Here is a 24,488-nt window from a genome sequence, read left to right as displayed (position 1 = left end):
TTTATACTACATCATTTGTCTTAGGAGCCTTGAAAACTCCTAACATCACCAATCTGTTCTCAATTCTTCGACCATCATTGCCAATGAGGAAATGAATTTGATTGCAGGATCTTTGAGCTGCTACCATTTTGAAGTAAAACGCTGTATTACTATCTCCATACTTCAACTATTGGATTCTTGATCTATGTCAGAAAAACTTCTCCTCAGCAAGAGCTAGAGTTATCCATCTACAGTGCGCCTCTTTTTCCAATGCAGCCAGAGTGGCTGATGGATTGGAGGGGAAGTTCTGCTGGCACTTAGAAAGAGCTAAGGCCGCATCACTAACACGCTTTTCAATTCCCGAGTAGTTATTTCTGTGGAAATTTCTGATGATTCCCTTGAGGAGTTTCAGCTTCTTGCTATTAATGAACATCGATGTTCCTGGAACATAGCTAGTCCGCCAGAAATCCGCTATAATACTCACTACTCAGGAAATTCTCATTGTCCGGGAGGAAGTTCGAGAATTCTCAAAATGTGACGCAACATTTTTGTTTACATATTATCTTACTTCATAAATTTATTTACACAGTTACACGTTAATACTATTATTCCTTTCTCTAATTTTACCCCAAATATCCAATCAAACGAGGCGTTCCTATTTTTATGCTACGCCTCGTTCGCCAATTATTCTTGTTTTTTGGTTTTTTAAAATACAGACAAAACTCACATGCTGTCTAATCTTCACATGTTCTGTCGATTATTCCATTATTAACTTATTATACAACGACCAGCAATTTTTTTTTTATAAATACATTTTCTGTAAGTTTTTATCTCCTCTCCTGCCACAAAAGACAAAAGATGGTTTCACACTCTTGTCTTCCTGCTCATCTTTCCATTACAGAATGAACCAATGCTGAAACATCCGTCGGCTACGTTAGAGATGAACCCCGACGGCGGGAAATTTAAGACCGGACTAACTCGAACTCCACCGTTCCCGTTACCGAAACTGTTCCTAGCTAGAGGTTTCTTATAAAGACCTGAAGCTGAGAGCGAAGATGATATTCTAAGAGACGTTTGTTTAGGAAGATTGTGAGTTTTGTGAAGATGATAAGTTTCCTTGGCCGGCAAGTTAGGTTTAGGGTTTAAAGCTGAGCCTGTGGAGTTGCTTCGTGAGAGTAATTGAAGCGATCTGATTAGCACTTTGCTGTTTCGGCTCTTGTCGTAGTTGAGACTTATGCTTCTCTTGAACTGCAAGAACAATCCCTTAGGCTTGTCTTCATAAGCAGATTCAGGACTCAACAGAACCTCTTTGAGTCTCATGATCTTCTTTTCTGGTGAAGAGGAAGAAGATAATGAGAATGATGATGATGATGATGATGAGAGTGAAGCAGATCTTTGAACCCTAAAGGCTACTTTCTTGATTTGAACGGGAAGAATCTTGCCATCGGAGAAGAGTTCATCAGCTGGGGATACTTCTTGAACAGGACAACTTGAGCCAAAGCAGAAATCGAACTCCGAACCTGGATCAAGAAGTGTAGAGTCCAGTCTGACTTCACCGTCGGTTGAGTCAAGATCATAGGAGAAAGAGTTTCTTGGGCTGATGCTAGAACCAGGAGCCTCCGAACAGCAAACATCAATAGCCATAACCTCCCTAGCTAGTCCCCTACCTTCTCTTGTTCTGTGTGTGTCTCTCTCTCTATCTCTTTAATCTGCCTTATTATGGTATCATTCAAGAGCCAATGCCCGGGAAAAGAATAAAGAGACCCTGATGATTTGAAAAGAGTATAAAGAAAGAAAAATGAAGATTCTCAAGTCAAAAATGGCAGCTTCAACTTTTCTTATGTAGATATTGTCTTACTAAGAGAAGAATAATATGAGGAGACAATAGGTGATGGAAGGATTAATCAGGTGTTGCTTACCCTATTAGTTTCTCACAATAAAACAAAAAGAAACAGAAGAAAACCAGCTAAAGCTTTTTATGCAAAAAAAGGAAAACCAGCTAAAGCAAAGAAAAAGGAGGAGGTAAAGAAGAAATAAAATAACAAAGCAATGTCGAGATTTTGATCTATTAGCTCAACTCTATATAAGAAGAGACCCATTATATTTGTCCTCGTTCGTAGAAGATGCTTAAGTCGTAGTTGTGCAGCTGTGCGACATAAATTATTGTTGATTTGGTGGGCATGATCCATATAAAAATAAAACAAATAATATATTCAATCAAACTGTAAATGATGACTCGAATCTAATCAACTTTTGTTAATTTGATACTTATCTGAAAAATGAGAAAATATATATACTATTATATATTTTCAACTGTTTGAGTTGATTATATATATCTTATATATTAAAATAGAAGTCACAACCTTGATTCATGTGTTATTTTTTTTTAAAATGGACCCTCATTAGAAATCAGTTATCATTTATTTATTACTAATAATATGGTTTAATAATATATCACAACTAATATAACCATAACTCCTACAAAACCGGAATAGTAAACATGACCAATTTTTAATCCTTATTAAATGTAAAATAAATTTATAGATAGCCAGGATGTAAACCATTATAAATCAAATTTCGACTAACCCCTTAGACTAACGACGAACACTATACCAAATGGGTTTAATTAATCACCATATGTATACTGCGTTTATAAAACAAATTATATATACCAAATCTGAATTACAGACTAACTAATTGCACCGTAATATTTTACATGCACAATATATTATAGTGTTGAAAATTTGATGTTTTTAACAGTATCACAAAATTGTTTTATCTATTACCAATTTGATTTAGTTTTTAACAGTAGGTCCAATTTGATTTAACTTTTATATATATTTCAAATTTAGAAATAAAAAATATGTAAAATAGTACTGTTACATAATTATGTTTTCAAAACAAAATTTGTTACAAGAATACAAAACTTGATTTTTTTTATAATAATAATATCATAAATCACATAAACACAGGTATAATAGAGTTAGATAATACATAATACTAAACTATATTAATTTATTGATAAATTTTGTTTTATAAACTAAAATGATTTAGTATACCGTGCGGGTCGAGATCTAGTTTACGTTTTAAAAATCAAGAAATGTGTCCCCCGAATACACTGAACGTCGAGCGCTTTGAGGTCCGCGAATAGTAAAACTATACAATAAAAAAAAATTTATCTTTTTAAAAAAAAAATTGTTTTTTTTGTAAACAAGTGTTAATTTCCTGTTCGGCAGTATAATTTCGAGAAAGTAATACTATATCACTAAGTGATTCCTTCTGTTCATACATTACCTTTTGTTGGAAATGACATCTGATCATAGTGTCTGTATTTGAATCCAAGTAGTACTACAATTATTAATAGCCGAGGGAATCATTTGATGATACATTGTACTTGATCAGTGCCATCATATATGTTACATATAATTTTTCATTGCATAGATAAATGTCAAGGGCAGTAATTATATCCACTTAGAAAAAATAACCGCATACTAAAAATAGAATTAGTCAGCAATGCATGTTTTCTGGTTTGAAATATTGTATTTGCAGCTACAAATTCGCTCACTGATCTGAAACATTTTTAATATATGATTTAAGATTTAAATTTTGATATAAGGGCATACAAGTACAGAAGTACTCAATGATCTAGATCAATCGTTGGATCAATAATAGCATCAAAGTATAAATTAATACATATTGCAGGAGACACCATTATCATTGATAATGAAGAGGCGGCAGGAGGGGTTTCTGTGAATTAATTGAAGTCATTCGCTCTAATCAACATAGATAACATCACTGCAATAATATAATCGTTATCTTTTATTTATAAATGCAACTATAGGGCATGTGTTTTAGGGTTCGATCGGATCTCTAACAGAAAGATCGATCCAAGGACATCGTACAAGATCTAAAAAGCATGCATGCATCCTCGAATTTTCTTTTATTGTTTTTAAATTGATTTTGGTTCGAATTGTAATCATGGTTGTGTTTGTGTAAAATTTAAAACCCAAATCTAGTTTTTAATCAAACCAATTGTTTCCCTATTCGAAATAAAACCAACATTTAGAAGTGAACCGAAGATTAAACCAAGAAAGAAAAGTAAACCGAGCTCGCTTCTTCGCTTATCTTTAGATGAATTTATGTGAGAAAAGTGAAGGACACCAAAACTTGTTAAGCCCAAGAGTCTGATCCATTTTTTATCTCTCTTACAAAACTAAAGGTTTATGGGTAACAAATTTGATAGAGGGTTGGATTAACCACGTTAAGTCGAGCCCATTTTACATCATAGTTATGACTTATAAGGTGGTGATAAATTGTTGTTTACATTTGAATAGTAAAAAATGAAAGATATTAATATGTATACATTGAATTTTGGGTATCTTGATGGACGAAATTTGACACCAGCGATGATGTTGTAACCTTGTCATTGCATGACACTATATATTATTTTCCATCAGTTTTACGCACAGTTTTGCGTTCATGTGTAGTAAATACAAGGGAGCCGTTGATCCGGAGGGAGAGCCGGAGAGGCCATGCATATGTAGATCACCAGGTTAAACAGAACTAGTTTTTATCTGATAGAGGATTCTTCACTGCAGCAGAATGATGATTTAGCTTGTCTTTTTTTTCTGACGAACATATTAAATCAAGAATGTTGCGTCTGTGTCTTAAATCTCTGTGCACCAGTAAAATGTACGGTATGTCTTTTGTAGGTTTAGGAAATTTATTTTTTCTAGATAAGTATGCATTCCTAAATGATAAAGGAAATCAGGTTTTGAGGCTACTATAAATATGAGTCTAAGGGTTGTAAGATTATTCATTCACAAAATAATAAGAAATCCTAAACGGGTATTTGCCTCAATACGTTTTGTTTTCTATTGTCTTCTTGATTAATTTGTGGCTGTTCACAACAAAGAGGTATGTGCTTTGATGCTTTCTAGGTTATTTTCTTGTTTTTTGGATCATTGGCAGAGTTGTCTAGTAACCGGCTATTGTCTTAATTATGTAACAACAGAACCCAACAGAAGCTCCAAAGTGGTAGTTTTAGATGCTTTTGCTCTACCAACCCCTTAAAGACGCTGCGTTTGGAGACAAATTCTAGTTTGAGAAGCTAAACGTCAAACATCCCCAGTGTCTCCTTTTTCATTTATCCCAATGAAGAGACAGACGAAAAAACAGGTGCTGCGTAACAGGTTATTTTGCAGTTGACAAAGACTTTTTTTTTTTTTTTTTTGATCAAAGACTATACCTCGGAAAATTTAGTGTTTTAACTGGTTAGCCACAGTGAGAGACAGCTATGGTAAAGCTAAGATGTGATAACAAATGTCAAAATCCCTTGACTTGATACACACGTAACACAACAAAATCTCTGTTTTTATGTCATCTTGAACTGAAGTACGTTGAAAGTCTTTAGTCAACAATGTAAGCTCGTCAACATATTCGAACAATAACCATTGGATATCTCTTTCTCTATCTGCGACTTACAATAGTGTGACGTTGATAGTTACTGTCCTACAAAGTGGCCGAAAGCTTTGTGGTAGAGAGACTAAAAGAGAGTTTAGTCTATTCACGCATTTGATTTTGATTGACTCAAAACCATTGAAAGAGATTGTTGTTATATATGCTACCTCCATTTCTTTCTATTATGCTTTGTCTTCGCATAATTTAATGTACATTACTCAAAAGGTTTAATAATTGGTTCGACGAATCTGGATTCCTTTTTGTATATGAATATGCCATAGAGAATCAGAAAAGCACATTGAAATATTGCTGATTTAGGATGGAATAAGGTGCTCTTTTGCTTTTGGAAGTTAAGGATAAATGGATAGTACTGCTCACATTATAATAGTACTCTTTCACTAGGTTCGTTTCTATGCTCTACATGTGTGTTAGTGCATATGGTATCAGTAGCACTTATCTTCTTATATTCGTTTTAGATTTTTTGAGATGGGACAGTATAATTTTCACATGATTTGATATATCTAAATAACTAAACCTAAAACAATATATTAGCCTCCCAAAATATTGGTCTGATTGGCAAAAAAACTTTTTCTTTCTTGGACTATTGCATACATTTTATAATATTGTACTCAGTTCATGAGTTGGTTATATATTTGAATCTTGTAAATCTTCAAAAATGCACGTGCCACTATGTTATATATAAGGTTAATTCGATATGTTAGATATAAGGTTGGTTCACTATTCATGTCTTAGGTTTGACTAAATTTGATTTTGAATAAAAATAGTTACGGAAGTGATGATTTGATTTTGTTCGAAGAATGTGAACTCGGAAACACGGGACAGGAAAATGAACACATAAGTTGGAGTAACATACGGGTTTTACATATAACATTTAACGTGTGGTTGTAGGATTTGGTGCCAATATAACACTGTTTGATTTGAGACATGATCATAACTTTTGTTGTAAATATGTCTTGTTTCATGAACCAAAACAGCTGGTCACTAGTCTTATGTTGGTGTATCTTCTTCAAACAGTTCTCTTGAACTTTGACCTCTCTAGTCTTTCATACTAACCATACACACATTAATATCCCCTTAATGAACTTTGACCTATACAGTATACTGGCTCCACTTTACTCATGTCTTTTCTCAAGTTTAACAACCCCTAATGAGTTATATTTGAGGTTAGTACCAGTTTAGATTCTAAACCATTCTAGCCGACATAATATGAAATTTATATTCGTTGCGTAGCATCTACGTTTCTTGATTCGACAATATCAATATTAAACTTACTTTTTTTTTAATTCAAAATACTCAGTTTACATTCAAGAAAATCCGTATATTATTCCAAATAGTTTTTTTTTTCTAACATTTGGGTTATTCCAAATAGTTACAATGAAAATGAAATAGATAATCAATTGCATACAAATGTACTGTGTGGTGTTTCGTTCTCGACCTCTCAAAAGTGCATCAATGTTTGTTCCAACTTTTAGTGGTATCTTTGGGTTCAAATTATTGTGGAGTTTCCATATATACTTATGAAAGGCTTTTGCAGTGACCTCCAATAATTTGATCTCTTTAGCAAGACTTCTCCAAAGCCACCTTTCTCTATCATTTTGGTTGAAGCTCTTTTGGGATAGTAATAATAATAAATAACTAATGGGTGCTTTGTCTTTATTATCCTATATACTCCGTCTGTTTCATAATAAATATCATTTTAGTTTTTTTTTGTTACACAAAAAGTGTCACTTTATAATTTCAATGTAAATTATACTTACTTTCACCTGAAAATTAATTGCAAACTGCATTGGTTTTATAAATAATTTTATTTATCTCAAATACTATTGATCAGAAAGATGTAATTAATAATAACTTACATATATTTCCGGTACTTTTTTAATTTGTGTGAAAAGTGTCAAAGTGACACTTATTCAGAAACGGAGAGTATATTAAGCTTACATTGGATGTGTTCAGAAAAAAAAAAGAACTTACACATGCTGGTGCACATAAGCAAGAGTAATTTTCAAAATATAGACATTGTTTTTTTTTTAAAGACATTATTTTTTTAAAAAAATTATTGACTAGAACAAGTTAATGAGTGCAATCCAAATCCATCATGTTAATGATCTCTTGTATATCAACACATGTCTTAATGTGCATCTTATCAAATGTAACAATCAGTACTTCATTTAACCTTTTCTTTGATTCCACAGAAACGATATATGTCAATCAAACTCTCCTGTAATATCGTCAACTTTACACTTATAAATCTTCCAAATAAGACATAAATTTTGGTGAAGAGACATATCATTATGTCCTTGAATTATCATCTATCCGGCCCCCATAATTTTAAAAAGAAATTGGATAATCACTCCCAGCTTTTGGATTCTTTCACTTGTTGAGGTAAGACCTAGATATGTTATCCTTTCACTAAGATCCAGATAAGTCTAAAGAATCACGACAAGAGACTATTCTATTTACCCTCAAGCTTAATTAGTCATGTTAAACTTGACATGATTGATTAGTGCATGTATACTGAGGAAACAAGTATGTCCGTACATATAGTATGAACAAATCGGCTTAATATTTATATTAGCAAACAAACTTAATACAAATCTAACAGGAATTGAAAGACTCACAGCAAACAATCATTTATAATTTTTAGCAAAAGAAAAAACAATCATTTATAAATATATGTTTAACAACATTTGCTCATGAACTAAAATGAAAATATATTACTTTAGTATACGAAATAAAACCATGGTAGTGTGGGCTCCACCCTAAGCATCTTTTGACCGACTTAATCACTCCCTAAACTGCCAAATGTCATCCATATTCCACATGGGATCTTGTGTGACATTCTCGTACGCTTCGGCCACCTGGCATTCTGTTGATATGTCTGAATTTTCCATGTAATAGTATTCCTCCGTCCCAAGAATATACCCGCTGAGCTCTTGAGCATTGTCTTCATGGTAACACATCGAACCATCGATGATGGTGTTGGGATCCATAAAGTGTGGAACTGTCATGAGATCAGGCATGAAAGCAGAGCTCGAAGAAGAACCATCCATGTTGCTCAGACCCGACAAATCTTGATATGTTTGTGTACTCATGGACTCGAATGTTTGAGAAGGAGGCAGAAGAGAACTATTGTTATTGTTGTTGTTGTTGTTGTTTTGGGGACAAGCATAAGTAGTGGATGAGTTCTGCTCCATCTTCTCGATCAATCTAGGGACCCAGAAACTACGAACAGCGTCAAAGAACTTGTCGCTATTAGATTCGATGTTGAGCTGTCGAGCTTGCTTCTGAACTCTCGTTCTCCAATAATTCTTGATCTCGTTGTCCGTTCTTCCTGGCAAGTACTGTGCAATCTTGGACCACCTTAATTAAGACACAAGTTAATAGATTATGTTTAATGGTCGGGAACTATATGGTACTATAAAGCCAAAGGAGTGGTGATAAGTTTCGATAGTAACGCACCTATTACCCCATTTAGAGTGGAGCTCGAGGATCAACAGCTGTTCTTGGGGAGTTAGATTCCCTCGTCTGATGTCAGGTTTCAAGTAATTCAACCATCTCAATCTACAACTTTTACCGGTTCTCTTCAGCCCTGATTTCATTTTTTTCAGGAAGATAAAGAAAGTGATTTATATTGTAAATTTTCAAATAGTAAATTTCAAAATTGTAGTTTTAGTTAATTACCAGCACATTTGGCAGCGAGATTCCAACGTCCTTCACCGTTATGGAGAATGTAAGTGGTGAGAAGTGTGTCTTCTTCAAGAGTCCAAGGCCCTCTTCTGAGCTTTGCTTCTTCACTTTCTTTGAAGCTCTTATTCTTCATTGAATTTTCCATTATAACCTATCAATTTCCTATCAAATCCTATTTATGAGTTCTATATTTTGTGTTTGTAAGAGCTATGCATGCATAACTGTGTAGAGAGAAAGAGAAAAGAGAGAGAGAGGCTTTTAGTGCTTTGAGAAGTGAAAGTGAATCCACAGGTTCTTGGGAATTTATAGACTGGTGGTATTGGAAAGTGTTCTTACTTTAGCCGAGTTTAACTGACACGTTTTCAACTTCATTTAAATATATTCCTTAATTAGCTTCTCTGTTTAACTCATAAAGGAGACTCCATTGTTGTTAAATAAAACGGAATTTAAAAGAAGAATACAATCCAATGTGTGCACAAAAAAAAGAAGAAGAAGAATACAATGATATATGGATAGTCGAAAATATACTGTACTGGTGGTGTTTGGTAACGAATATTGGTGGTGTTTTATGCAGTTAATAATAATGTAACTACGGTAAAACCTCTATAAATTAATAATGTTGAAATTTTCAAATTTTATTAATTTATAGAGATATTAATTTACAAAAATTTATTTATTTAGATTTTTTATTTTAAGATATATTTATTCTAAGATAAAAAATATTTGAGTTTAGTGTATAAAAATTAATTGTTATTTTTAAAATTTGACATTTATATTACTTTTATTATATTATTTGGTGTATATAATATATATTGCATATAACTTAAATGTGATTTTAGATATAATATTACTAAATCTCATCAAAATATATTAAGTGTTAAAGAAATATAAAGATAATTTCATTGTGAATATAAAACAAACAGTATAATAATAGTTTTTTACTTATATAAAATATGTTACATATAAATTATTAATTTATAATTATAATGGGACCATATATTTACATAAATTTTTTTTAAAAATTATTATCTTATCATTTTATTGATTTATGTCAAATTTTGAACCGGTCCAAGTTGAGACCGACAAAATTTATTAATTTATAAAGATTATTAATTTATCGAGTATTAATTCATATAGGTTCTACTGTATATGTTTGATGATAAACATAGAATAATAGAATGTATCGATACAGTTTCATTTGATGTTGGAAAAAGGAATAGAATTTGGTGACTATATGGATTAGATATTCACGTGGAAAGAATATATATGAAGAGGTACCGTTTAAATCAGTGTTCTAAAATACGGGCGTATGCGTCCGTATAAGCGGTGTTTAGGGGCTATACGGTAGCCAACCGTTAGTACTGGTTTTATGTTATACAATATTTTATGCGGATTTCTATAATTCAGGCGAATAACAGCGTTTAGGCAGACATTATGCGGTCTACGCGGACGCCTAGACGGATTTTAAGCATTAATATTCAAAAAATAAGCTATTAATATTATTATTATATTTTATTAATGTTATTATTTATATTATTTTTACTTATTTTATGTATTTATATGATTATAGATATTAGTGTAATTGTTGCAAAATCATTTTAAATTTATCATCTATATATATTTGAAATACCTTTTATTTTTATAATTTAAAACTATTTATATATGTTAAACTAATTACTTATACATAAAATTGGATTTAAAATATATATATGTTCAGTTTTTTTTTTTTAAATAATGTATATATATTAATTTTATACTTATATTTCGTGTAAAAATATATATTGATATATACCTCGTTTAGGCGTCCGCCTATACGACTAGCCGCTATACAGTCATCTAACGCGTATTGAACGTCTAGCGCGTTTTAGAACACTGGTTTAAATTCTTAAATAAATCAACTTTACTTGAGAAGTTTGCAATAGTAGCTCATGATTAATATTTCCTTACATCATACCAGAGAATTTATTTAATTCTTACATCCCCAACTTTGAATACTACGATGATATATTTCCTCAATTTTAAGATTAGGCCTAGTTTATACTCTCTGTTTTTAAAAATAATAGATTTTCAGTTTTATATATTAAGAAAACAAATTAATTTTTGATTCTGAATATTTTTTTTAGTTTTACAATTTTAGTGATAATAATTCAGTAAAACATATATTCATTTACTCTTAAACAAACATAATACTTTCTGGGTCACATCACCAATTTTGTACTGATGTTTTGATAAACCGTATCATTACCTAATGAATTACACAAATCCTATAGAATGTTGCATCAGTGTTGTGAATGGTAAAGCTAAAAGACAGCTAATTTTGTTAACGCCAATTTCTAGAAGCCAGCTAATTATCCTGTTTCTCGAATAGCATATATCCCTTCAAACTTTGAATATTCAAAGAGTCTTCCTAAGTTTTCATTCGTCAGTAAACTTCAAGCTCAAATTATATTCTATTAACGATTTTGTTAAACAAATAATAATTTTGGGAAAATAAGGAAAGGGTCGGTGTCGCTTTAAACTGAGAAGTCAAAAATTTCTATGTGCATGTATTAAAATATATAAATGGTATCGCTAAGTAATAATACCTCAGTTACTGTTTAAACCAATCTTTTGAAGATGATTGATATGATAACTCACCCCTAAAATGTAAAATAAAGCCTTATGACCAGGGATAAAGAAAATAATGTATGATTTGACATGTGTGTCCACATTACCATAGAACCGAACATTTTATCCGTTAAATTTGATTCGATTTGATATTCGTTTCGATTCGATTCAAAAATTCCGGATATCCGTAAACCTTAGAAGCAAAGCAAATACTAAAAATCAACATCCGTTAAAATCGAAGCAAATCACAAATATTAAAATTTTGGAAAGCGGATATCCGATCCGGTAATATATAAATACATATATATCTTGATTATATTTAAAGTTTTAAATGTATAAAATTATATAATTGTTATTCTAACATATGATTTGATAAATTCTATTCACATTATTATTTATATAAAAATATTATATAAAAGGAAATGAATAAATTTATGACAATTATAATTTTTTTCTTAAGTTTTGTCTTATTATAATTGTTAACTAAGTTTAAAAAATTTATAAAATATGTAGATTCACTATTTTTTTTTTTTATCTTATATATCATGCAAAAAAAATATTTTACAAAACAAATTTGTATCAAAATTTTAAGATTATTTGCATTAATCAAAACATATGAGATATCCGTAAATATTCGTAAATATCCGCAAACATCTATTTATTTTTCAGATATCCATTTTTTCGAATATCCATATTTTTCCGAAGCAAAGCAAATCGAAAAATTGGATATCCGTGGCATACGAAGCAAATCACAAATACCTTCAAAAACTCGGATATCCGATTCGTGTCCACGCCTACATTACCATTTTACTACACAGTCAACAATACCATTTTGATAGTCCTATTTAGTGACAATCATTTTTGTCTATATGTATGGTTAAGAGTTCAATTTTGGAGAGTCCAGTTTGGTTTTAATCGGTTTGGTTTTTTCAGTTTTTGGATCATTCCAGTTCTTCCAAAATTAATTGAAAATTCAAATGTTAGGTTTGGATTGTTTATCACAATTTTTAGGTTTTACTTTAAAAAAATTCTGACAATCAATTCAACACAATGAACCGAACCAGAACCAAAATCCTCAAACCTTGGTTCGGTTAAGATGGCATCAATCAATATGATTGATTTAACCTAATTGATCTGAATCTGACAAATTCGAGTTATAACATTACACAAGCAACAAACGGAACAAATGCGTGAAAGAACAAGTGTGCAACAAGTTGAGCTGTGATTATACAGAGAAACAAATGGAACAATCAAAGAGACGTCGAGTATCTGAAATAATCCTTTCTGAGATGTAGAGGATCAAATCAAATACCTAATTCCGTGGATAATATTCTCAGTCTTTCACTAAACACAAAGTAAGTTGTAGCTGATCAAAATATTCGCAGACAAAGCAGAGACATATATTGATAGTGTATCTTGAGAGCATCAAGGCATCATTCAAATGATGGAGATAGACACTCATCGACCATCTCTACAAGGTTTGGATTCTCTAGTGCAGCCGCCACTCGCTCTTTGTCGTTTAGTTGTTTGTTGACTGCATTTCAAAGGAAGAAACCATAAGATCTATAACCAAGCGCACTTGTGCTAATGGGGTTTCAAACAGAATATGAATCTACTCTTTTGCCGCATCAAGTGCGAATTCATGTTTCATTTGCTATTCCTAGAATCAACTGAAACTTGCTCTGTTACTCTAAGGTCGATTGAATAAAAAAACAATCAAAGACGCAGACAAAGGATATAGAAAAAATGACATACCTGCAGCCTCAGTTGCATGAGTACCGGGTGCTACCCTTATATCTATCTGGAAAATAAAAAAAGAATAGTTTCAAAGGATTGAGGCACATAAAACATCGACCATTGTGTGTGAATTTATAAGGCACTCTACCCATAGCATATACCAGAGGTTCAAGCTATATTCTCTTAGCAATCATCAGAACAATCGCAAAGGTTCATTGCCACAATAACAGATGTTGAAACCATTCTCAGTAAATGCATAAGTGATAAAATGTGATCAAAAGATCATCTCCAAAACACTCAAAAATAAGGAGAAGCATGTACCTTGTAACGAGAAGGAAGGCTACGCATAAGCTTGACGCGGACACAGAGACCGATAATGGTCGCCATGCTACAATGTTCCACCGTTGGAGTGAATGTAACCCTGAAAAAAAAAAGAGCTCAGCACAAACTGGCTAAACCAAATCAGGAAAAAGGTTCGTTCTTGTAACCAACCTAACATGACTCTTGGTATCATCCACTTCAACAGAATCTTCTGTGAGGACTTTGAGCTGTTCCAGAGAATAAGGATGCTCTGGATCTTTTATATCTCTTATATGATGTGCTGAACAAATGTTAAGTATAACTAAAACGATCCCAATTTTAGTTCTACATAAAGCTTTGCTATTAGACAACCGAACAAAAAGGATATCGAAAACTTCGAGCTGGTCGATTGCATCTACTGAAAGCTCATCGGTATTGCTGGAATAAGCACGAACATCACGACGCTCTTTAATCTCGTAAACGATCGGGTTCTCGTTGATTAATCCAGAAACCATTTTCTTCCTCCTGCCAACAAAAATTCCAATCGATAATTGAAAACCCTAACGGGACAACACAAGAGCAAATCAAGCATATATAAGGAATAAGCAATCATCGAAGGTTATAATCGTACTCTGGCGTAGAACTTCAATTCGATTAGAGAGAGAGGAGCGTTGATGGAAGACGAAGAAGATGAAACCAAAATGAGAAATAATTAATTTGTTCATTGATATTTTTTGTATGGACCTGGTGCTAGAAACACAAAGTTTGGGCCAGGCCCATTTAACAGGAGTCTCCAGAAGAGTCACGTGGGCTTCTTTGTAGATCGACACGTCATCACCACGTGCTTCCACGTTCCCTTCTTTCTTCTCTCTCTCTCTCTGAAATAACTCACACTGTAGTCAAACTCATCTGGCGATCGATCACTTGGAAGAAACCATGGCGGAAGAGAAAAGCGGGAAGAAGCAAGTGATGGTGGCGATCGACGATAGCGATTGCAGTAAACACGCTCTACGATGGATGCTCTCCTATCTCAAAGACAGCCTCGCCGATTCCGAGATCATCCTCTTCACCGCTCAGCCTCAGCTCGATCTCAGCTCCGTATACGCTTCCTCTTATGGCGCCGCTCGTTAGTATTCTTGGCGATCTTCTGTTTCCGTTTCCTTTTCTTGGCGATCGATCTCGGCTATTTAATTTGTTGTTTATGAATGTATCGGATACACACACGCACGTGCCGTGCACAAGCTGAGTGTTCTCTTCTGTTTTTTGCAGCGATAGAGCTGATAAACTCAATGCAACAGAACTACAAAAACGCAGCGTTGAATCGGATTGAGGATGGGACCAAGATTTGCGCTGAGAGTGGGGTTTGTGTTCACCACTCTCTGTATTAGATATATCTCTTTGTTTGTATAGGAGGTCACATAAAGTATCTGGCTTAATTGTGTGACAGGTTACCCCAAAGAAGGTGATGGAGTTTGGAAACCCTAAAGAAGCGATATGTGATGCTGTTGAGAAGCTTGGTGTTGATTTGCTTATCGTTGGTAGCCATGGCAAAGGGGCTCTAGAAAGGTGTGTATAAGAAAGAACATTAAGATGATTCTTGAAAGTTTAAGCTTTTGGAAGATGATGATGTGTGTTTGTATGTGTGGACAGGACTTTCCTTGGGAGTGTTAGCAATTACTGTGTCAACAAGGCTAAGTGCCCAGTTCTTGTGGTCAGGACAAAGGCTTGAAGAGTTTGAGAACAGCCTCGCTTGCTGTATGTGTGTTGTGTAAACATATTGATAATAATGCTTTGCTTGTATACTACTGTTTGAATGGAAATAAATATATTATTAGTTTGATAAATAGCGAGCTTTGCTGTGCTCTTCTTTTGTTGTTCCAATAGGTAGATTTATAATCAGACAGGAAACGGTACTTAGTAACAATCACATGCTAATAAACTCAGCTTCTTCCACCAAAAATCCTGTTTAGTGTAGCTGCTAGTCTCACCCCTCCCTGTGCTAAGCGCTGATACACTACCGGTAGCCGTGAATAGAAGTATTCATCTGTGAAGAATGACATTGTTATGTTCTTGTTTGCTTCTTTACTTTGTGAATCATCAGTAGTGTTATATTTGGTTAGTGGATTCTTTACCTTCTAGAGTATCTCCTTCAGTTACCCCTTTGTATGCCCAGTCACAAGCTGCTTTAATCCCTTCGGATGCATAGCTGCAGAAGAAAGCAAGTGGAAGTTAACATCTGGTTTCTTTCCGACTTGAAGAACAAAGGTACTGTAATGTTTGTATCTGACTTACATGTCTGGGCATGCTGTCTTCCTTGTGCAAATCTCCCACCTATTGACTTGATCTGCCCATTCTGTCTGCATTTCATTGAGTATGTGATCAACAGAGTAAGAAACGCCTTGAGCTATACAGATAAACAGCAATCTTATCCATTTATGAGTACCGTGATATTCTTGTTGATTGCATCCACCATTCCATCTAGCTCGGAGTTATAGAGATCTGCTTCAGCGGTCTCAATAATGCTGGAATCCCAAATCTGTGTGAATACAAAGATTAGAGCTTTGTAGTATGATATCTAATGTTCAACTTTGTATAGGCCTTTGTCAGACTTTTTCTATTTAATTTTGTTTTCTTACATGGTGAAGGTTAGCTTTTCTCGTGTACCAATGCACTTCGATGGTGTTACCTCCTTTGTCCGAAGCAAAACCCACGTGTAGAGGCTGTGCATATTATACAACTATGCTATTTAGACATACCCCAGATATAAGGTTCGAGCTTATGATTTATACCTGATGGATGTCACCCATGAAATGAGACAGGAAGAGCAGGGCCTCTGTTAAGTTGTCTAAAAACAAGAAAAAAGAAGAGAACATGTGAGGGAGATGGAAGATGAAGGAACTGGTGTGGATAAGTTTTGAAGGTACATTGTGGCTTAGATGCAGCTGCAGTGTTGTAGGTAAGAAGCTGTGTGGTGTAATTGTAGATGGCTCCTGCAACGCATCTTCCTTTCACTCCATCTTCGTCCTTGCAGTCCCCTTTAAGACCCCAAAACAAACAAAACCCCATAAGAAAACGTGGTTGAAAATCTTCTCACTTTTATGTTTTGCTGATTATGGAAAAAAAACTCACTGTTGTATTGGTAGGAACAAACATCAGGAGTGTTGATGTAGTGGAGAGGAGAAGACCAATGATATCTGAACTTGACATGGTCAGCCCAAACACACAAGCTTGACAGATCTCCTTGTGCAGATTCAGGTAACAGCTCTTTCACTGCCTTGGCTGCAGCGTCATCCAACCTAGCCTGTTCTTATCCTCGCTTATTAGTGATTACACACATATTTTGATAATTAGCCGAAAGACAAAGACTAATAAGAATAAAAAACCTGAGCGATTTTACAGACGATGGTGTGACCTTCAATTCCCCAGCCATGGACGTTAGGTGCTGAGTAGAGAAACAAAGCAGTGATGATCATCATTACATGTAGTAACCATATTTGGTTTGCCATTTAAGAGTTCTTTGAAATGTACTTTGGGAGATTGGTTGAGTTTTCATTTGGCTCTTGTGTATATATAATGGTGTGGTGATGAAGAATAATGAGACGTATAAGGAAGTAAATCCGGAGATTTGATGTGTGTGCTGGTGTGAAAAGCCTTTGAAGTTCAGATGTGAGAAATGATTAGATTATAGATTGTAGATACGTGATCTATTTCGGTTAAGGAGTTGAATCATGTGTGAAACCAATTGGGTTCACGTGGAAACAAATGTTACTTCTTCCCCTCGTTCCTCTTCAGGTATCTAACGAATCTGTAACATTAATGTAATCATATCTTTACCAGATATCACTCATTTTCTTAATGAATATATCATATTAAAAAGGTATTTATAAACAGAACTGTTCATGAACATAAATTTTATGCTATTAAATTATAAACAATTATTAATTTTTTTATCAAATTGAAATATCTTCAATATTCTTCATACAGCACCAAAACAAATTGTTAGTAGACAAATGTTAAAATCACAAAATTATATTTATCAAAACTATCTAGTATAACATATATACATTTTTTTTTAATATCTATTTTAAAGAATATATATATATCTATATAAAATTTATTATTTATTAATAAGAATTTAGTTTTTTTATGTCTAGTGATTTTTTATCATTTCGAGCTATTTTTATGAAAAATTAGTATTGCTAATAAGATTTGGCTAATTTAAAGGTTTACAAACTCTAAAATCTCAGTAAACCAAATTAAAAATGTGCAGTTTTTTTTTTGATACGAAATGATAAAAATGTGCAGTTAAACCAATTTGATTATTTAAATGCTTCAGTGGTTTACCATTTCAAACTGAAACCAATTTTCACAACAAAAACCGTTTTCCCCAACTAAAAGCTCCTCACACCGAACCTAACCTCATCAACACATTTGTCGAATCGTCACTCCAAAAGTAAAAATTCACATTTGCAATGTTTAAGTTTACCGGCGCGGCGGCTCCGGCTGCGCCTATGACGGCATCACCTCCCAATCCACTTAACCGGCCGGTGATGTTCCCTTGTTCGTCAAGGCGATCCCTTTCTCTGCCTCTCCGGAGCTCAAAACCCATCAAACCTCTCGCAATTATCGATCTCAAAGGGGGCAAAGGGTAAATTTGGATCTCCCCAGTTCCAGTTTTTCGCTTTTTTTTTGGGGCTTGCTGCGTTATTTTCTCGAAATTGTATCGGAACTGCGATGTTTCCAAGGCTACACTTAAAGGCACATAAGAGTTCAGTGATGTAAATACTTTTTTTTCTGATCCAAAGTGTTGTTTAGCAGAATGGGCGGGTTCCACGAGGTAGAGCTCAAAGTTCGTGATTATGAATTGGATCAGTTTGGCGTTGTCAACAATGCTGTCTACGCTAACTACTGCCAACACGGTAACAATATTGCTTGCTTGCTTGCTTCTTTCGAACATTTCTTATATCAACAAGTGTATTGAACCGAACCTCCAGCTCTTGTGGTTAAGGGCTCACAGCTGTGAGTACCGCCACTTGCGTTCGAGTCCAGCCACCCGGGACGCATTAAATGGTAAGAAAACGTGGATTTTGCGGGCTTCATATTGATTAGTTTTTGGGCTTAGGAAGTTATCAATAACATATAGTTCTTAACTCAATATGAAGTGGATGATAATGGTTCTGTAACTACCTTGTTCTTACTAACTCTTGTTTCTTGTGTACATCTTTTCTTACTAAAGGCCGACACGAGTTTCTGGAGAGTATCGGTATCAACTGTGATGAAGTCGCACGTTCTGGCCAATCCTTAGCTATTTCTGAGTTGACTATAAAGTTTCTTGCACCTTTACGCGTAATCTCCTCTTCTCCTCTTTGAACATTCCTCACATTTTACTATCTCAGTGCTGTTATATTCTATGTAACTCATTTCATTTGCTTTGAGGTTTGAGAACAGAGCGGAGACAGGTTTGTGGTGAAAACGAGGGTATCCGGGTCATCTGCTGCGCGTATTTACTTTGATCATTTCATCTTCAAATTTCCAAATCTAGAGGTTAACTTCTCACTAAGCCTTTTTGTGTTCATTGTTCTTTAAATGTTGTCTACTGATTTGGAATCATTTGATATATGTATACAAAAAAAGCAGCATGTCTTACAAGCAAAAGGAGTAGCTGTATGGCTTGACAACAAGTACCGTCCTGTTCGTATCCCTCCTCACATCCGCTCTAAATTTGTTCAGTTCCAACGCCAAGAAGACGCCGTCTGATTTGTACCTCACTCATATGGAGTAGTAGAATCGGATACAGTTTAGACTTTCTTATGCGCTTCTTGGAATACATTAAAAGCTTAAAACATCAGATAGATGTAAATTATCGTGTTCTTCTCCTCGTCTACAATTCACACACGCACATTCCCGAATTTGGACCTAGTTGGTGACACGCATATCCATTTACAATATGAACTTAATGAAGTCTTATGTGTATGTAGATCAGATTATGCCTAAGGTATACACAGAGCCTGCGGGTTACATGTCAACACTACAGTTCAGACAACATGTATGTCTCCATACACCACTCCGTGGGGCAAATATGCACCAAGAATCCCAACGACGCCTCACCAAAACGTTCCCTTCAACACGCAACTTCATCGGTTAGGATCCTTCCTACTTAAATTCAACCTACCGCAACCAATTTACATCACAGGTACATGACAAAGCCTTAGCTAAACTCAAACTTAATTTAATTATAATAACTTTCGAAATACATAAATTTTTGATCAGTAAAGTCGTAATGAATGGTTTGATAGGCCAAACCGATCAGAATCTAGAACCGAACCAGTACATGGTCAACGATAACAAGATCCAATTAACATGCGTAGATCGTACGGTTCTCGTTGGCTCTCATGAATCACATCTATAAACTAACGGCCTAGATCATAACAGAGCTCTCGAAGAACACAATTGTATCAGAGATCTCTCTCCTCTCCTCTCCGCGACTCGAATCAAATCAAATTAAACGACGGAACCCTAACCTCCATGGATCTCTCTTCTCGTTCCTTATGGATCCTCGTCGTCTTCCTCTCAATCACCACCTCCTTCGCCGAGATCCGCAAATCCGAGATCCGATCCGATGACCGGTCCATCATCCCCCTGGACGAGTTCGGATTCACACACACAGGCCGCCTCGAGCTCGACGCCTCGAAGATCTCCCTCTCCAACACCAACCCGGACCTCGACCTCTCCAAGGTCGGCTTCTTCCTCTGCACGCGCGACGCCTGGGTGCACGTGATCCAGCAGCTCGAGGAGGAGGAGATCACGTGCGCTCTCCAATCAGATCTCGTCAAGCACGTGTTCACCTTCAACAAACTCAACAAGAACACGAGCTTCTCCACCGTCTTCTCCGAGAACGACGCCGATCAGTACTCCCTCGTCTTCGCCAACTGCCTCCAGCAGGGGAAAGTCACCATGGACGTCAGATCCGCCATGTACAACCTCGAAGGCAAAAACGGCGGACGCGATTACCTCTCCGCCGGGAGAACCGTGCTCCCCAAGGTCTACTTCCTCTTCTCGATCATCTACTTCTCCCTCGCCGCCACGTGGATCTACGTCCTCTACAGGAAACGGCGCACGGTCTTCGCGATCCATTTCTTCATGCTCGGCGTCGTCGTTTTGAAGGCTTCGAACTTATTATGCGAGGCGGAGGATAAGTCTTACATCAAGAAAACTGGAAACGCGCATGGATGGGATGTGTTGTTCTACATCTTCAACTTCCTCAAGGGGATCACTCTTTTTACTCTGATCGTTTTGATCGGGACGGGGTGGTCCTTCTTGAAGCCTTACTTGCAGGACAAGGAAAAGAAAGTGTTGATGATCGTCATACCACTCCAGGTCGTTGCTAACTTCGCGCAGGTGGTTATCGATGAGACGGGACCGTATGGGCAAGACTGGGCCACTTGGAAACAGATCTTTTTGCTGGTCGATGTGGTTTGTTGCTGCGCTGTTTTGTTTCCCATTGTTTGGTCTATTAAAAACTTGCGTGAGGCGGCTAAGACTGATGGGAAGGCTGCTGTGAACTTGGTTAAGTTGACTCTGTTTAGGCACTACTACATTGTGGTTATCTGCTATATCTACTTTACGCGAGTTGTTGTCTATGCGCTGGAGACTATTACCTCTTACAAATATATGTGGACTAGTGTTGTGGCCAGCGAGTTGGCTACTTTGGCGTTTTATGTTTTCACTGGGTATAAGTTCAGGCCTGAGGTGCATAACCCTTACTTTGTTGTTGATGATGATGAGGAAGAGGCTGCGGCTGAGGCGCTGAAGCTCGAAGACGAGTTTGAATTGTAAGAAGCATATACTTTTGTTTGACAGGGTGGTTGAGAGAGTAATTATATGGTAAACCAGCTTCGCTTTTCTGTTTTTTTATTTCTTCTTTTTAAATTTATGTTATTAGAATGCAATACCTATTTTGTTTTTTTTTTAATGTGTTGTTAAGACATTTATATAGACTCCGGTGAATGTCTTACTCTTAACCATTGCATAGTATAATTTTGTATTAATGGTAACATGAAAAACGCTTGGTGCTTTATACTTATACTGACTCTTTGCTTCTGCTTACCATACGATAACAAAATGGCCTGATTAGAAAAGTAGGTTAAGCAAGCAAGTAGCTTACAAGGAGGCAAACTTTGTGCCTTCCTGCCTTTGTTGGATCTGTGTTATATATCTTTGTCCAGAGTGACAGCTCAATAAATTGGTAGAGTGTATGGTTGATTTCACTAAAATAGCACATTTCTTCCAAGTTATGATCATGGAACATCCATCTTTAGAAATATTTAATCTGGCAAAAATTTCAACTTAATTGGTATCAATTTTTGAGGAAACAAATTCATCATCATTATTTTCTTAAAATGTGGTCACCACCAATTGAAGTCTACATAAAAATAGAAGTTTTTAGTCGGAAAAAACAACCACCCTGATCTTGAAAACTGAAAATAACCCACTACATAAACGGTAAACGTTACACACATTTAAAATAAAGCGCCTGGAACATTTATTTTTGAATATGTGAAATACCAGGTTTTAGTGCATACAGTCTCCACATGAACGGATGATGATCGTCTTTTCGCAACATTTCGTATCTACTTGTGGAGCTCAATAACGCAATGTGAGTTGGCATGACATATGATTTCACATCGAAGAAAGCCCGAATCAGAGGCTAGAGTCTCGATCTGGGAGAAAGACCTCTCCTGACCACCCGAACTTTGTGTTAACATAGTCATGTCCATGCCGAACACAATGTTCGAAGAAATGTCGTTGATCTCTGGTTTTATCGGCGTAATCATGTCAACTATTATTACTTTTCCTCTTTCAGAAAGACTTCTCCAACAGTTTTTTAGAATTCTTACACAATCTTCATTGGTCCAATCATGTAGGACACACTGTCATTATCCATTTTATTTCGTAGTCAACATATGTTTTACCATGGAATTACCCATCTGTTTAAAAGAAATCCATAAGTGTATATATGAATTTACTTTTAAGAGTATAGCATCCCCTTTTGGAATTTCTATAAACATATCTCCTGAAACATGCTCCACTCCTGTATGTAACCAATGTTTAGTAAAATTGAACAAAACATACATAAATAACAATATTAGGAGATGGTTATCAAAACTAGCTAGCACTTCAAGGTACGACTATTAAATTTTATCACTTAGAGCATCCACATTGGTCTAAGCTCTTAGGTAAGTCTCTCATAATATGATATTTAACATTATAATTAAATTTTAGATGAATAAGAAATTAGACGAGTAGAAGCAGGCCAAGTTACATATGAACCTCTCACAAATTTTTATGGATCTCTCATTTGAGAGAATTTTCTCTCATTTCTGTTCACTTTTATTATTTTCAGTTTAGTTTTATTAACTTAATAAAGAGAAACTCTCCTAAATACTCATGAATGATGCCCTTAATGTTTTTTTTTTTAAAGATGATGCCCTTAATGTTATACCTGGATAAATAGGAGGATGGGCTAAAACCGAGGGTATATCGAAATTGATGCCCTTAATATGAGTATACTTGGAAGTCACTAGAGCTATGATGGTTCCAATTCCTCCTCCCACATCAACTAAAGTGTTTACATCTTCGAATCCCCGATAAACTTCTAGAACTTTCTTCATGGTCAGTGTAGAATATTCTGACATTGCCCGGTTAAATAACTCATCGTATGGTTCGTTTGAAGCAGTGTATTCAAAGATTTTCATGCCATGCGCAGAGGTGAATGCATCTTCTCCTTTTAATATCACATCTTTGAGATGTGCCCTGTTAAAGATTACTTAACAATTGTTCAATGACCTTGAGGCATATGCATAACTTATTGTTTTTGTGAATCGGTAATACTAGAGGGTTTGCTTAACTAGTTTTTTTTTTTTAAGTAGTTGTTTGGCTTGTCTGTGAATAATGAAGTAGTGCGTACGTACCAACTCTTGAAAAAGATTTCGCTTAGGGCCACCATGAAAAGAGACGCGAGAGAACCCGACCCATCTCCACGGTTCAAGAAAAACATGCAAACCGGTTCAGCAGCATATACCCTCTCCATTTTTCCGGTTCGGCCGTTTTCTCCCGCTCCAGCCATAAGGTACTTCAAAAGTGAGTGACTGGCCAGTAAAACCAGCATCCGCTCCAACAAAACCAGTGCCTCCGGGTTGGTTGGTTTGGTTGGGAGACGAAACGCAATCTCAGAAGAGGAGAGCCACACGCCTTCTTCTACGGACGCAATTGTGTCTATGACGCCAAGCTCCAAGGCGCTTTTGAGAACCATGAGGAAGGCCACTGTGTTCACGAGACTCTCTGCTTGCAAGCTCGCATCAGCAAGTCGTCCTTCTTCTTTGATTAGACTTGATTTAGTGGAAGTGGTGAAGGAATCTGGATGATAGTTTGCCATTGTTGTGGTTGATTGAAAGTTGAAGAAGATAGATAACAAAAGGTATTATTGGTAAAAGAAGTTGGTTTCAACATTCACAATTACTGTCACTATATATAGAAAAACCTGGGGTATTAACGAAAGCATAATCAAACTTAGAGCATAATAATAACAACAACAAAGAATTTTGATTCCATCAATTTGGCCATACACAGTTTTGAATTATTAATTTAATATTAATTTCATAACATAAAAGATTTAGATAAATATGATATCACATAAT

At 35.3% G+C, this 24,488-nt stretch overlaps 8 protein-coding genes across 9 annotated transcripts; 3 read left to right on the top strand and 5 right to left on the bottom strand.

The window, feature by feature from the left end:
• Window positions 1–612: 612 nt before the first annotated feature.
• LOC106298358 lies at window positions 613–2,028 on the bottom strand. Its single transcript, XM_013734467.1, has one exon. It carries the CDS (start codon window positions 1,621–1,623, stop codon window positions 844–846), a length of 780 nt encoding a protein of 259 aa, XP_013589921.1. The 5' UTR covers window positions 1,624–2,028; the 3' UTR covers window positions 613–843.
• Window positions 2,029–8,129: 6,101 nt separating this feature from the next.
• LOC106298989 (transcription factor MYB24) lies at window positions 8,130–9,446 on the bottom strand. Its single transcript, XM_013735118.1, has 3 exons — window positions 9,142–9,446; window positions 8,920–9,049; window positions 8,130–8,820 (listed from the first exon to the last, which is right to left on the bottom strand). Exons 1-3 carry the CDS (start codon window positions 9,290–9,292, stop codon window positions 8,244–8,246), a joined length of 858 nt encoding a protein of 285 aa, XP_013590572.1. The 5' UTR covers window positions 9,293–9,446; the 3' UTR covers window positions 8,130–8,243.
• Window positions 9,447–12,895: 3,449 nt separating this feature from the next.
• LOC106298378 (MIP18 family protein At1g68310) lies at window positions 12,896–14,519 on the bottom strand. 2 transcript variants are annotated; one of them, XM_013734491.1, is made up of 6 exons: window positions 14,423–14,519; window positions 14,180–14,316; window positions 13,984–14,089; window positions 13,813–13,912; window positions 13,510–13,555; window positions 12,896–13,288 (listed from the first exon to the last, which is right to left on the bottom strand). In XM_013734491.1, the coding sequence occupies exons 2-6, from the start codon at window positions 14,304–14,306 to the stop codon at window positions 13,188–13,190; spliced, it is 480 nt and encodes a 159-aa protein (XP_013589945.1). In that variant the 5' UTR covers window positions 14,307–14,316; window positions 14,423–14,519; the 3' UTR covers window positions 12,896–13,187. The 2 variants fall into 2 exon arrangements, with proteins under 2 accessions (XP_013589945.1, XP_013589944.1); XM_013734490.1 differs by having other exon boundaries at window positions 13,984–14,316.
• Window positions 14,520–14,655: 136 nt separating this feature from the next.
• Window positions 14,656–15,637, top strand: LOC106298370 (universal stress protein YxiE). The gene is made up of 4 exons (XM_013734479.1): window positions 14,656–14,917; window positions 15,061–15,152; window positions 15,239–15,357; window positions 15,442–15,637. Exons 1-4 carry the CDS (start codon window positions 14,728–14,730, stop codon window positions 15,518–15,520), a joined length of 480 nt encoding a protein of 159 aa, XP_013589933.1. The 5' UTR covers window positions 14,656–14,727; the 3' UTR covers window positions 15,521–15,637.
• On the bottom strand, window positions 15,638–17,479 carry LOC106298369 (endonuclease 2). Its single transcript, XM_013734478.1, has 9 exons — window positions 17,175–17,479; window positions 16,921–17,092; window positions 16,716–16,826; window positions 16,581–16,636; window positions 16,428–16,511; window positions 16,235–16,327; window positions 16,084–16,148; window positions 15,924–15,997; window positions 15,638–15,835 (listed from the first exon to the last, which is right to left on the bottom strand). Exons 1-9 carry the CDS (start codon window positions 17,295–17,297, stop codon window positions 15,732–15,734), a joined length of 882 nt encoding a protein of 293 aa, XP_013589932.1. The 5' UTR covers window positions 17,298–17,479; the 3' UTR covers window positions 15,638–15,731.
• Window positions 17,480–18,158: 679 nt separating this feature from the next.
• On the top strand, window positions 18,159–19,669 carry LOC106300611. Its single transcript, XM_013736791.1, has 5 exons — window positions 18,159–18,439; window positions 18,610–18,710; window positions 19,028–19,137; window positions 19,240–19,335; window positions 19,429–19,669. The coding sequence occupies exons 1-5, from the start codon at window positions 18,264–18,266 to the stop codon at window positions 19,546–19,548; spliced, it is 603 nt and encodes a 200-aa protein (XP_013592245.1). The 5' UTR covers window positions 18,159–18,263; the 3' UTR covers window positions 19,549–19,669.
• A 517-nt stretch (window positions 19,670–20,186) lies between these two features.
• On the top strand, window positions 20,187–21,866 carry LOC106300610 (protein GPR107-like). Its single transcript, XM_013736790.1, has one exon. It carries the CDS (start codon window positions 20,317–20,319, stop codon window positions 21,625–21,627), a length of 1,311 nt encoding a protein of 436 aa, XP_013592244.1. The 5' UTR covers window positions 20,187–20,316; the 3' UTR covers window positions 21,628–21,866.
• Window positions 21,867–22,326: 460 nt separating this feature from the next.
• On the bottom strand, window positions 22,327–24,258 carry LOC106299322 (caffeic acid 3-O-methyltransferase-like). Its single transcript, XM_013735430.1, has 4 exons — window positions 23,763–24,258; window positions 23,294–23,604; window positions 22,818–22,882; window positions 22,327–22,721 (listed from the first exon to the last, which is right to left on the bottom strand). Exons 1-4 carry the CDS (start codon window positions 24,224–24,226, stop codon window positions 22,422–22,424), a joined length of 1,140 nt encoding a protein of 379 aa, XP_013590884.1. The 5' UTR covers window positions 24,227–24,258; the 3' UTR covers window positions 22,327–22,421.
• Window positions 24,259–24,488: the final 230 nt, after the last annotated feature.

The sequence above is a fragment of the Brassica oleracea genome, chromosome C6 (genome assembly GCF_000695525.1).
Source record: "Brassica oleracea var. oleracea cultivar TO1000 chromosome C6, BOL, whole genome shotgun sequence".
Lineage (NCBI taxonomy): Eukaryota > Viridiplantae > Streptophyta > Magnoliopsida > Brassicales > Brassicaceae > Brassica > Brassica oleracea.
This window is presented reverse-complemented; position numbering and strand designations above follow the sequence as displayed.

What these genes read in the sequence shown, in the direction of transcription:
- LOC106298369 (XM_013734478.1), bottom strand. Translation starts at nt 17,297, where the DNA reads ATGGCAAACCAAATATGGTTACTACATGTAATGATGATCATCACTGCT. An exon ending in TCGTCTGTAAAATCGCTCAG is followed by an intron (nt 17,093 to 17,174) that starts GTTTTTTATTCT and finishes GGATAAGAACAG; the next exon opens with GCTAGGTTGGATGACGCTGC. An exon ending in TGAAGGAGATACTCTAGAAG is followed by an intron (nt 15,836 to 15,923) that starts GTAAAGAATCCA and finishes CATTCTTCACAG; the next exon opens with ATGAATACTTCTATTCACGG.
- LOC106298358 (XM_013734467.1), bottom strand. Translation starts at nt 1,623, where the DNA reads ATGGCTATTGATGTTTGCTGTTCGGAGGCTCCTGGTTCTAGCATCAGC.
- LOC106300610 (XM_013736790.1), top strand. Translation starts at nt 20,317, where the DNA reads ATGGATCTCTCTTCTCGTTCCTTATGGATCCTCGTCGTCTTCCTCTCA.
- LOC106298378 (XM_013734490.1), bottom strand. Translation starts at nt 14,306, where the DNA reads ATGGTTTCTGGATTAATCAACGAGAACCCGATCGTTTACGAGATTAAA. An exon ending in GCCTTCCTTCTCGTTACAAG is followed by an intron (nt 13,556 to 13,812) that starts GTACATGCTTCT and finishes TTTATTTTCCAG; the next exon opens with ATAGATATAAGGGTAGCACC. An exon ending in TCATGCAACTGAGGCTGCAG is followed by an intron (nt 13,289 to 13,509) that starts GTATGTCATTTT and finishes TTTGAAATGCAG; the next exon opens with TCAACAAACAACTAAACGAC.
- LOC106298989 (XM_013735118.1), bottom strand. Translation starts at nt 9,292, where the DNA reads ATGGAAAATTCAATGAAGAATAAGAGCTTCAAAGAAAGTGAAGAAGCA. An exon ending in TCTCGCTGCCAAATGTGCTG is followed by an intron (nt 9,050 to 9,141) that starts GTAATTAACTAA and finishes AAATGAAATCAG; the next exon opens with GGCTGAAGAGAACCGGTAAA. An exon ending in CACTCTAAATGGGGTAATAG is followed by an intron (nt 8,821 to 8,919) that starts GTGCGTTACTAT and finishes GTCTTAATTAAG; the next exon opens with GTGGTCCAAGATTGCACAGT.
- LOC106300611 (XM_013736791.1), top strand. Translation starts at nt 18,264, where the DNA reads ATGTTTAAGTTTACCGGCGCGGCGGCTCCGGCTGCGCCTATGACGGCA. An exon ending in GATCTCAAAGGGGGCAAAGG is followed by an intron (nt 18,440 to 18,609) that starts GTAAATTTGGAT and finishes GTTGTTTAGCAG; the next exon opens with AATGGGCGGGTTCCACGAGG. An exon ending in CGCTAACTACTGCCAACACG is followed by an intron (nt 18,711 to 19,027) that starts GTAACAATATTG and finishes TTCTTACTAAAG; the next exon opens with GCCGACACGAGTTTCTGGAG.
- LOC106299322 (XM_013735430.1), bottom strand. Translation starts at nt 24,226, where the DNA reads ATGGCAAACTATCATCCAGATTCCTTCACCACTTCCACTAAATCAAGT. An exon ending in GAAATCTTTTTCAAGAGTTG is followed by an intron (nt 23,605 to 23,762) that starts GTACGTACGCAC and finishes AATCTTTAACAG; the next exon opens with GGCACATCTCAAAGATGTGA. An exon ending in GGGATGCTATACTCTTAAAA is followed by an intron (nt 22,722 to 22,817) that starts GTAAATTCATAT and finishes GGATAATGACAG; the next exon opens with TGTGTCCTACATGATTGGAC.
- LOC106298370 (XM_013734479.1), top strand. Translation starts at nt 14,728, where the DNA reads ATGGCGGAAGAGAAAAGCGGGAAGAAGCAAGTGATGGTGGCGATCGAC. An exon ending in AGATTTGCGCTGAGAGTGGG is followed by an intron (nt 15,153 to 15,238) that starts GTTTGTGTTCAC and finishes ATTGTGTGACAG; the next exon opens with GTTACCCCAAAGAAGGTGAT. An exon ending in GGCAAAGGGGCTCTAGAAAG is followed by an intron (nt 15,358 to 15,441) that starts GTGTGTATAAGA and finishes ATGTGTGGACAG; the next exon opens with GACTTTCCTTGGGAGTGTTA.